At 31.5% G+C, this 10,871-nt stretch overlaps 2 protein-coding genes across 3 annotated transcripts; both read right to left on the bottom strand.

Moving 5' to 3' along the window:
- Positions 1–1,694: 1,694 nt before the first annotated feature.
- Positions 1,695–2,481, bottom strand: LOC114875656 (basic helix-loop-helix transcription factor amos-like). Its single transcript, XM_029186185.2, has one exon. The coding sequence runs from the start codon at positions 2,362–2,364 to the stop codon at positions 2,071–2,073; it is 294 nt and encodes a 97-aa protein (XP_029042018.2). The 5' UTR covers positions 2,365–2,481; the 3' UTR covers positions 1,695–2,070.
- LOC114875652 (odorant receptor 63a-like) lies at positions 2,300–10,139 on the bottom strand. Of its 2 annotated transcripts, XM_046290048.1 has the most exons (10): positions 9,990–10,139; positions 9,362–9,487; positions 9,173–9,293; positions 8,438–8,699; positions 8,142–8,264; positions 7,980–8,070; positions 7,767–7,903; positions 7,522–7,654; positions 3,118–3,322; positions 2,300–2,349 (listed from the first exon to the last, which is right to left on the bottom strand). In XM_046290048.1, the coding sequence occupies exons 1-9, from the start codon at positions 10,131–10,133 to the stop codon at positions 3,158–3,160; spliced, it is 1,302 nt and encodes a 433-aa protein (XP_046146004.1). In that variant the 5' UTR covers positions 10,134–10,139; the 3' UTR covers positions 2,300–2,349; positions 3,118–3,157. The 2 variants fall into 2 exon arrangements, with proteins under 2 accessions (XP_046146004.1, XP_029042015.2); XM_029186182.2 differs by lacking the exons at positions 2,300–2,349; positions 3,118–3,322 and adding an exon at positions 7,146–7,336.
- Positions 10,140–10,871: the final 732 nt, after the last annotated feature.

Raw genomic sequence — 10,871 nt, 5'->3', positions numbered from 1 at the left:
CTTCCTTAGCGTCTATATACAAATATATCTTGTTTACATCACAGGCATTTAGGTCAGCTTATAATCAGTTCAGTTCAAATCCAGTATTCAAACTACTCTCACGTTGTACTCTGTGCTGAAACAAATTTTGATAAAATTTTAATAAAACATGGTGCTATGTGATTGTTGTTTAGCCTGTCGACGAAACGGCAATATAAATTTAATTTAATTTTAATTGCAATAGCATTGGATTGTTTTCATAGGTCTGGGTTGCAATTGACCCAGCTCCACTCTTGCAAGAGAAAGAAGGTTCCTTTTTAATTTAATCTAATTTAACTGTTATTTGCATTTCGATATAATCGAGAGGAGAAATCTCGCGGTCTCTTTCAACTGTTATCCAGAATATCAAACTGTGGCACGCGTCCATCCAAGAAGTAATTAATGATCGCTAATTATCGGGCATCTGGGATTGAAAGGAATTCTTATTTACTGCAGAAAGGTGGATGTCCGTTTGTGGAAAGAGAGCAACAAGAAAAACATGCTAACGAGTTCTATTGTGAGACACGTGCCGCTGTCCGCCCACGCTTTTTGAAACAGAAAATCTTTTTTCTTTCTTTCTCTTGCCAATATAACAAATGGAAAAAGGGTTACCGATCACTGTCGCCCCTTTTTCCAGTTTCCGCTTTGTTCATGGTATTTTTCATCTGGAATGAATTTTCGTGCCAATTTTCCTAACGCTTTTGTGACTTTGATGTTCAGCCCTTCGTTGCATGATCTTTTTTTTTAATTTTGAAAAGAAATGCAAACAATAAAAAATATTTTTGTATTTTCAAAATTTATAATCATGGACGTTATAAATGTTATAAATAATTGTCTGATTTAAAGGTAATTGAATTAAGAAAAAATAAGATTAATTTTTTAATGTGGGCATCATATACTTTATTTACAATATTTTACATTAACATCAATTTTTTCAGACCTTCTCATAAAATCATTAAATAATTACACAAAACTGTCGCTACTTAATATCTAATTTTTTCTATTCTTTTAAGTTACTTATAGTTATCACTTAAATTAATCATAATTATCATTCTTTGGCTTCATATAAATATAAATGGACGGTTTACAATTGATTTAAAAATTATGAATTAGAAATTGCTTTACAAATATTCATGACTAGCTATAAAATAAATAAATAATGCATTGACACTATCTCTAATGATGAAGCTCTATTAAATATTTAAAAGATCAAAATACACAGCTGTAAGTGAAAAGACATTGTTCTACAAAGCTTTTGATTATCATAATTTTAATTACGACGCTATCAGATTCAAATATACTTAGAATTGATTATAGTATTATTAGAGGATTCTTCATCCTCATTTATAAATTCATAAATTATTAAATACAGGTGCAGATAATTAAAAAATATTTTAATTAAGAATATCATACTAGTGAAAGTTGTGAAAGCAATGGATCTTAAAACATTAGAACAATATAATGGCACTAAATATGTTTAAATTGTATTTTTCAATTCTTGTGCATCTCATTAATTAAATACATACAATACTAATCAATAATACATGCAATACATTTTTCTAGTACATAATATCAAAATTACCTAGAATGCAATAATTCACACTAGATTGCAAATAATTTGCTAATCTAACGCATATTTAATGCTATAAAATATTTCTTTGGATCATTAGCCGTCTTTACCTATATACGATTTTTAAATAAAAAATAAGTATAAATTACAAGCAAGTTAATTTTCATTAGCACACACAAAACTCACTGAAAATTAATTAAAATAAACACATAGTTGAACAATTGAGTTATAATAATAAATTTTTTTTGCGCTCTTATATTTATACTTCGAGATACACTACTTAATATATTATTAGTAACAATTGCATTTGAAGTATTATCAACTTTCAGATGATGATGACCGGCTCTTTCTTGACAGTATGTATCAGTTTTTAAACAAAAGGGAAATAGTATAAAATGTAAAATATTAAATTTCTTATCTACATAAATACCACCTTCTAATATCATTTAATTAACATTTTTGTAATAATCTCACACAAGCATTTATTGCCACTTCTCGTCGTGTCTCTGTAGAAGATCACACAAAGCCGCGATGTATGTTTGTGCCATTTGAAGAGTTTCGAATTTACTCAATTTGTGATCTGCTCCAAGACTTGGTACAACTTCGCGTAATTTATCAAAAGCATCGTTTAATCCATTCATACGACGTCTTTCACGAGCATTTGCCGCGAGACGCCGACGCTTTAGGACGCTTGGTGATGGTGGTATGTCTCTGGAACGTCGTCTTCCTCTTCGAGGGCTATTGGTTGGTGATACCTGTTTCTGGAAAAGGAGCATTAATATTTTTTCCTTTTTAATTAAACTACATATGATTTTTTACATAAATCAGTCTTTTGAAACACTTACTAATGAAATGAAATCAGTTTTAAACATGTAATATTTAAAATTTTTTAAACAAAAACCACGTTTTTTTTTTAAATATCCTTTAATATCTTGTCAATATTGCAAATAATATCTTAGAGCTTTATTAGTAGTTTGAAAAAGCATCGATCTTAGTGTGTGACAACATCTCACGGATGTCAGATGATAAATTAAAGATTGTAACTGCTGATCAAATGATTTATGACACGAGTATTGAACACCTTTAACCGTTTGACGCAGACCTTTATGCATTTTTCCTAACCCTTCTAACTATCCTTTTATTTTATTCTACCAGGAATGATTGGATAATTCTATTCGTGTATCCTCATTAAGTGAAACTGCAACTTCGTTTAAAATTTGAAAACTCTTTCGAAAATTTTATATAAAAAAATTTCGAGTTCTTTTAAATTCAAGAAATGAAAAGTTATTATTTTCTTTTAGTTGGACTTAGGAAATACTAACGCTCTTCTAGCACAATACTAGCGCTATACTAACACTCTACTAGTACAGTACTAGTAGTATATTAACACTTTACCAACACTATACTAATTACATGGAAAATGAGTATAACATTCTGAAGTAATATTTTCTTAATGTTCCCATAATTATACCAATAAATATTTGTCAAGTAGACAAGTAGACAGTTAGTCATTCGATGTCGTAACTCACCTGTGCAGACGTAACAGGTTCCCAACAGTTTCTTCGTTGTTCAATGTTCATTCGCATTGGTTTCTCGGTTTGGAGGATTTGAAACTTCTGTTCCTGAGGTGGTGTTTCGTAACAGTAAGCCGGTGAATGATATTCCAAGGAACTGTCTTCGTGTAGTATCGAACTTGGTGAAGCTGTGTGACTTATCACGTGTTGAGGCTCGTATCTGTTGAGTACACACTGATCTTAAAGTTCCTAATCGTTTATTGCATTTTATATATACAAAGTTATAGTACAAAAATTTCAACAAATAACGATTAAATATGTACGATAGTGATTTCGTGATAGTGCACGCAGGAAAATGAGTTAATATCTGTTGACTTATTTGGTAACATAGAAAGTCTGAAAAAATTTCATGACAGAAAAGTATTAGAAAATAACGCTTATGGCATATTAATTTAAAACTTAATGTTTGAAGAAAATAACTATATAATATTCTCGTCGAAATTGTTAATACAAATTGAATAATTCTTTATTGGAACAAATAATTTTCATTTCTTTTACCTTTTATATTCCAACGAAGAATCAACCATTTTGTATTCAGATTAATAATGAAATCTTTATATGGTTATTTTTCTCAAACTTTAAGCTTTAAATCGATGTACCATAAATATCATTTGGTGATACTTTTATGTCATGAATTTGCACCAGACTACTTCCTACGTTTCCAAATCTTAAGCTTACCTTTGCGGGGTTACAGGTGTCAAAACACTGAAAGAACTTCTTTCGTACGAATCTGGAGTTCTCGAATATTTCACGACTACTTCTTTCTCATAACCGATCGTTTCACTTTCTTTTCGCGGAGTTAATTCACCTTTATTCCCGTAATTTTCTGCATAGGGAACTTTAATGGAGTCATAATCAGGGGAATTGTATGGAGAAGGATATAATGTATCATAGGTTCTTGTTGTAGTAGGATATGTGTTAGTTATTATTTCAGTGGAAATTGGATAATCTTGATGATTTGACAGAAGAGCCATCCTTTATTGAAATCAATCACTTTGTTTCCTTCCACCAATTCAATTTAATTAAAAAACTTCTTCACACTTTTCAAACTTTTCATTAAATTTTAAATATTTTTTAAAATTGTTGTTTGCATCAATGACGCTTTAAAATCATATTGAGATTTTGAAAATGATCAAAGAAATAATAGCTAATACAAATATTAGAAATTATCAATTTAAACAAATTTTTGAATAAAATTTCAAGTTGAATCCTTCTGAATCCTTAGATCATATTTGCACAGCAGTACTAACACTTAGTTCCTTGATGATCATTATTTTGCTATTCTTATCACTGGTCCCAGTTCTTCTAAAACAACCACACAGAATATGAAATTTCATCAGAACTCTTAATTTTTCACTTTCAATCACAAACTCTGCCCATCTGCATGTCACAGCTAATGTGAAGAATACAATTCAGGCAACACATTGTTGAAGTGTCCAATTGAAACATCACTATCAATGTTGATATTAATTTCCAACTTTTTAAAATTCTAATCAGCTCGTGGTCACTTAGAAGTAATTACATTAGGACGAGTGTCATTACTGGAATGATAGCGAGGAAACAATAGAATAAAGTCAGTGATCCTCGCGGTGTAAAGGCTGAAGTATAAGTGTGGCGCGTGCCACAGCGTCCTTCAGCACATCAACATATGGTTCCCATTTCGTTTCATGTCCATTCTATAGGTGCACCTGGTGGGCCCATCCTGGACTCCTTCTGTACCTACCCTCTCTTCTTCTTCTTCTTCTTCATCGGCGCTACTTTATCCTGTTGAAAGCTACCGCCGCCACCGTCGTTACTTTTTTTCTTTTCGTCCTTTCTTATCGTACCTTATCTGCTCGGCTTACACAGAAGCTGAACACTTCCTGAAGAACGGGGAGAGTTAGTACCTGTTGATTTAGATAGCGCGGACCAAGGAGGGAGTACCTGTTGTTGATTTAAATTCCGTTAGAAGAGGTGGAAGGGGTTGATTAAAGGGAGAATCTTTGGGAAAATTTAAAGGGTTCCAGGTTTGTCGCTGAAGAGTGAGATTTTTATATTTTTGTAGGAGGGTATAGAGGTTGGAATTATGTTATTTGAAAAATATTAGATTTAATATTTTAATATTATAATTTTGCAGAATTCTAATATTCCAAAATTTAATATTTCAAAATTGTAATACTCCTGGATTCTAATATTCTAATACTTCAACCACTTAGTCAAGTATTTTATTATTCCAAAATTTTTACTATCTAATCGAAACTAACGTTTTCTAATCATTTCTCAACCCCCGAAGATATAAAAAATTTTTAACTACGATCCAAGGGTGACGATATGTTCCATGCTGAAAATTTACTTCCAATTTCCGATTTTCCGCCCTTTGTCTCTTGGAAAGGAAACGCTTGGACAGACTTTCGCTGTTCTGTCAGTTCATTTCAGGGAAGTAGCAGATGCTTTTATAATAGAAGCTACGGAAATGTAATAACTGCATATAATATGCGTATCTTATTCGTGGTTGTAATAAAAAGAAGACACAAAGGAAGTGGAAACAATGAGGAGACAGTATCCTTTATGTAGATCAATGAATCTTAGTGTGTGCAATATTCCATTCACCGACATGAAATATAAAAATTACTAATTAATTTTATGAATTGCTTGTACAAAATTATAACAACTAAAATTCTAATAATATATTTATTCTTCTGTTAATAAAATCAATCATTTCCTCTTAATATTTCCACACTAATCAAATGTTCCTAATTTCAATTGTTGCGTTATTGTAACATCAACGTAATGAAAGATGCTAATCGAAGTTATCATTAATGAAACGAGCAAAAAAGCTGTCGAAATGGAGGAAAATTAGCAAAATGCAACGGTTGTGTCTCGGGGCGAATCGCCTTGAGACAATTAAAGATATCCATCTCGCAGCGGTATCTACCCCTGTTAAGAAGGGGCCACTGGCACGGCGCGTGCCCTCAGCGAACGAGCAACTGGGACGCATGACGAAAGGAGCTGCAAGGTGTTACCCCGGCGAATGCTGGAGATTTTAGGATAAAGAGTGCCGACCAAGGGGGAAAAAACTGTCTCGGAAGCACTCAGACGTGAAGGCACACCGTCCTTCCGAGGATTGAAGTCCGTTAACCCAGGATAAGGAGGTAATTTTTTGAGGGCACTCTAATCGATGACAGAAAACGTTTATGGTGTCGATTTTCTTGCGGTGTCCTTTATTCAACCCGAGACACTTTCGACACCTTGTTTGCAGGTTGTGAGATTTTTTGGAATATTCTTCAACGAAAGTCTGTTAATAAGTTTTGGACTAAAAATCAATTAATAAATTTTTATCATTAAGTTCTCCATTGTTCAGATGAAATGATAATAATTAGGAGTGCTATAATTCAAAGGAAACAAATATAATAAATATAATATTTTTAGGTATTATTCAGTTATGAATCATCATTCACTTCTAAATCTTTGCAATTTTCATTTGTCACATATGGTCCTTAGGGTTCATTTCGTTGATGAAAATTGGTCATCGATGAATAAGCTCGTAAACTGTGACGAGTCGTTAACAAGTTTTTATCGAGGTTCGAATGACTTGTTCGATAGACACATTGGTGAACGAAAATCAATTAAGCCCAGGTGGGGCACGTGCCGAGTGTGTGATAGATTGGTGGTACCGTTTTCAGTGTCGACAATGTATTTCTCTGGAAAAGGAATCGTCTCTCGGGAACCATATGGTGTAGCAGGCGTATGATACCGACTCATTGTCAGTGCACGTGGAACATCAAATTCGTGCCTTTTCTTCGTAAAATACAGGATTCGAAAATACAATTTCAAAGGAAGACACGATATGTACTCTTTCGTTCAACAGTTGTTGGTCGACTGCGAATATTTATACGTTTACATGTATGTCACAAATGTATATTTGAAATGAATAAATGAAGTTTTGATTTGCACAATAAAATATTACTTTTCAGTATTTCTCTAGAATATATTAAGAACAATTCTAACAAGACAACAATTACTCCGTTTTTATTTCATCTGTTTACACACTTACAATTTGTGTTGTTCATATTAACAAGTATTTACTTGGTTCTGACAATTTGTCAAGAAACCATCAAATTAACCCTTGTTAATTGTTCAGTAATTATTGAAATGAACATAAAACCGTACTATAAGAGAACGACCTACGTAGTACCTTAAAAAAATATTTAAGAAATGAATAATTTTTGTTTATAATTATATAACATAATTATATATTGATATTGCATCTAATGTTTAAAATAGTATAAAAAAAATTTAATATTTTAGTGAAAATTCTCTTCCTGTAATCTAATCTTTGTAATACAAGAATAATATTTTATTAATGATTATAAATCTTACCGTACTGAAGTTCTCCATATTCAGAGTGTAAATTTTACAAGCTGTTAATTTAGGAGTTGTCATACTTTTCAGTAGCATAATCCTTAAAAGTGTCCTAGTGTTAATTGATGACTGATACCATTTATTATTTGTTCTGAAAATTGCAATTCTTAACAGAAATTCGTTAGCAAATATTTTATTAATTACTTATCTATCCGTTAGATGTGTTAAGAAATGAAATTAAATAAATAAATTAAAATTCTTACGTATGTTCAAAAATTCGTTCAGTATAATCTATTAATCGTTGTCCTGGCCAACTGACGAACAAAAGATCGCATAGTAAACTAATAGTAAGTGAGATATACTGGAGTGCCTGATTAGGAACACTTAAATGTACAATCGCCTGATTATAAGAAAATATAAAAATTTATAATAAATAACAACGAATCATTGATGAATTTGAAAAAATTGAAACTGACCTGAAATTGAGTGAAGCTTACACAAATCATGTTGAATCCTAATTGGAAGAAGTAAGACATTGTGTTGGCGTTTTCAATGATGTCAGCGAATCTTTGTTAATTTGGAAAGATTGTTAATGAAATAATATAAATAGAGAAGGATCTGAAATAGTTAATACTAACTCGATTATATGTTTGTGTAACTTCACACAGCTCTTTGCATTTTGGTACCACATGTCTTCCTGTTTGTCTGGATGCAGGTCTATGTCCATACTGTCAGTTTCTACACAATTTTCTAGTTTATATCTATAATAATAATTAGATTAATACAGGGCCGGCTCAAAGAATTATTGGTCCCATGGAAAAATTTATATATGATTATAAACATAAAAAAATATTTGAGTCTCGTCGTGTCAGTGATTCATAAGGGGATTAGCCAATTTATTTATTTATATATTTATTGCAATATGAAAAATTACCTAAGAATTTCACAAAGTCCGCACTCGTGTATTACGAAGATGATTATTACCGAGTCGACGGCCACTACTATTGCGGCGTATGCAATTGTACCAATGTACGAGTGCACCAGAAGTATATAATAATATTTATCCACATCCACGAAATGTTCGATACGAAAAGTTAGCGGTCGTTCTCCGTTAAGGTTGTAAAGTCCTAGAGCGTCAGCTGCGTTCAGTATACACGACATCCCCGCGAATGGTGTTATCATACCGAATAATAGCCCTATGGTTATTCTTTGCTTTATTTTTTTAATATACTTAAATGTAGAAAAGTAAAAGGACTTGGGATATGTTTAGAAAATATTAATACTTTGCCGTCGGATAACGTAGTAGTACGTCTTTTCAAGAATAAAAGGTGAGAATGGTTGACGTAGTAATATATCTTTTTCAAAATAAGAACTGAAAGCGGTTGACATAGTACGTCAAGGCTGTAAATCGTAATTATAGTTCTTAGAATCAAAGGGATACAAATGGCATAGTTTTTCTTCTTTAATTACAGTATTAATTTCTAACTATCCATTTCGGAGCTTAATTAAAAAATTTCCAAACGTGTCACTTACATCCCTTTAGTTCTAATCTCAATTACTTTTGAAAAATATGGCAATTCTTATCAAATTATTATTATACCTAATTAAATATTTTAGGTAAATGAATATTCTATTTACTAAACACAGTATTTTCATAAAATAATCTCACCTCCAAAATTAGTAACAATTCTATTTCCCTCTGCATATTGTTGACGAATATTATCGTATTCTTTGTCAAATTTTTTATAAATTTTCCAATCTTCTTGCATTATATCGAATAAACGTTTCATCTGTACGTAACGTTTGGTTTGATTTAATATAAACAATGATATGTACGCCGGTAAAAACGTTAATGTACCTGATCGTAATTGTATATAAAATTGATATACTTAGCAAGACACATCAAACTAATTATAAAAGGTGCAAAACCTTCTAGAAAGCACTCCGTATCACTGGCGACAGAGGCAGCCACCAAACCGCCGCCCTAAAAACTCATCAGACCAATATTACAAAAAATCTTTTGCAAAGAAAATATGCAATGAAGAATATGTACTAGTAATTTATATCAGAATTAAGACATAATTTCTCTCTTTTTTAATCCTGATAGTTTCAAGACCTCAATGACTGTTCAATTTCATATTTTGAAACTTATATTTGAGAGTTTTGTTTAGGGTGTTCTGAGAAATTACTAATTTTCATTGGCGTAAAAATCTCAAATCCTCAAATCTTCAAATCTTAATATTCTCAAATCCACCAAATTCTTAAATTCTCAAATTCTTAAATTTTGAAGCTCCAAGACTCCAAAAAATCTAGAATTATGAGGATCTGTTCCATCTCACAAAAACGTCTTAGTTACGCCGTTAACGTATTAACTTACATAAAATATAACTATTCATTTTAATAGCAGAAATGAAAAATTAAATACAAACTATTAGACAATGTTTATGGAAGTGTAAATATATGTACGTTTCACAAAGTTGCAGTACCTGAAGAATCACTTGAGCAGCAATAATTGGAATAAAAATAATTCTAACAAGAAACTTTTGCAAAAAAGTTTGATAGGGCCAGAGACCAATAATACACAAGTAATATTTACAATTTCGTAAATACTTATATTGAGCACTATCCATTCTGATATTTTTACGATGATTCCTTCTGAAAGACTGACTTCACAATTCTTTGTACAAATCATCGATGTCGTTCTCGAAGCAGATGGTATAATATCATTAAATATTCCGTTTGGAGAGTAGTATAATTGTGCAATAGACATAATTACAGAAAATTGATTTATTTAATTATTTAAACAGACTGCTGCATAAAAATGGTGAAAATATAGTTGATAATCTGTTAAAACGATGAACTTAATTTTGTAAATTAAGCTCTTTGAGATTTTGTCATTTATGCATACGAAATCAAAGGTAAAGGGAAGTATTTCATATTCTCTTTAAACCGACGATATAAGAAAAGGGTTAATCTGACAAATGAATAGGAATTATGACATTTTGTGCAAAATGACTTTATTATAAAAATGAATCAGTGAGTTGAAGAACAGTAGGTACAAGTTCAAGAAGCACATTTTGAAACATGTACTTGAAAAATAGCCATAGTTTTTGATTTCGACATTAATTATAATTATATAATTAATTCATCATATAATCGTACGGTGACATATTTTCTTCTATTATTGTTTTTTGAGGACCGAAAACTCCTTCCACCCTAAATGCCAAAGGAATACTAAGGCGACGCGCAAAGGCCGCTACCTTTTTACTTAAACATGCGCAGCAGACATGCGCAGAAGTCTTCTCTCCCTTGTCCAATCCGATATTGTTATGCCATTTTAAATATATTTTGAATTTACGGCTCTGTTA

The sequence above is a fragment of the Osmia bicornis genome, chromosome 2 (assembly GCF_907164935.1).
Source record: "Osmia bicornis bicornis chromosome 2, iOsmBic2.1, whole genome shotgun sequence".
Taxonomy (NCBI): domain Eukaryota; kingdom Metazoa; phylum Arthropoda; class Insecta; order Hymenoptera; family Megachilidae; genus Osmia; species Osmia bicornis.
This window is presented reverse-complemented; position numbering and strand designations above follow the sequence as displayed.

Bases quoted from the DNA above. Each gene is read 5' to 3' on its own strand.
- LOC114875656 (XM_029186185.2), bottom strand. From the start codon at position 2,364: ATGCTCCTTTTCCAGAAACAGGTATCACCAACCAATAGCCCTCGAAGA.
- LOC114875652 (XM_046290048.1), bottom strand. From the start codon at position 10,133: ATGGATAGTGCTCAATATAAGTATTTACGAAATTGTAAATATTACTTG. The intron at 8,071-8,141 runs GTTAGTATTAAC...AAATTAACAAAG, and splicing joins TTACACAAACATATAATCGA to ATTCGCTGACATCATTGAAA. The intron at 3,323-7,521 runs GTAAGATTTATA...TGTACTCAACAG, and splicing joins ATATGGAGAACTTCAGTACG to ATACGAGCCTCAACACGTGA.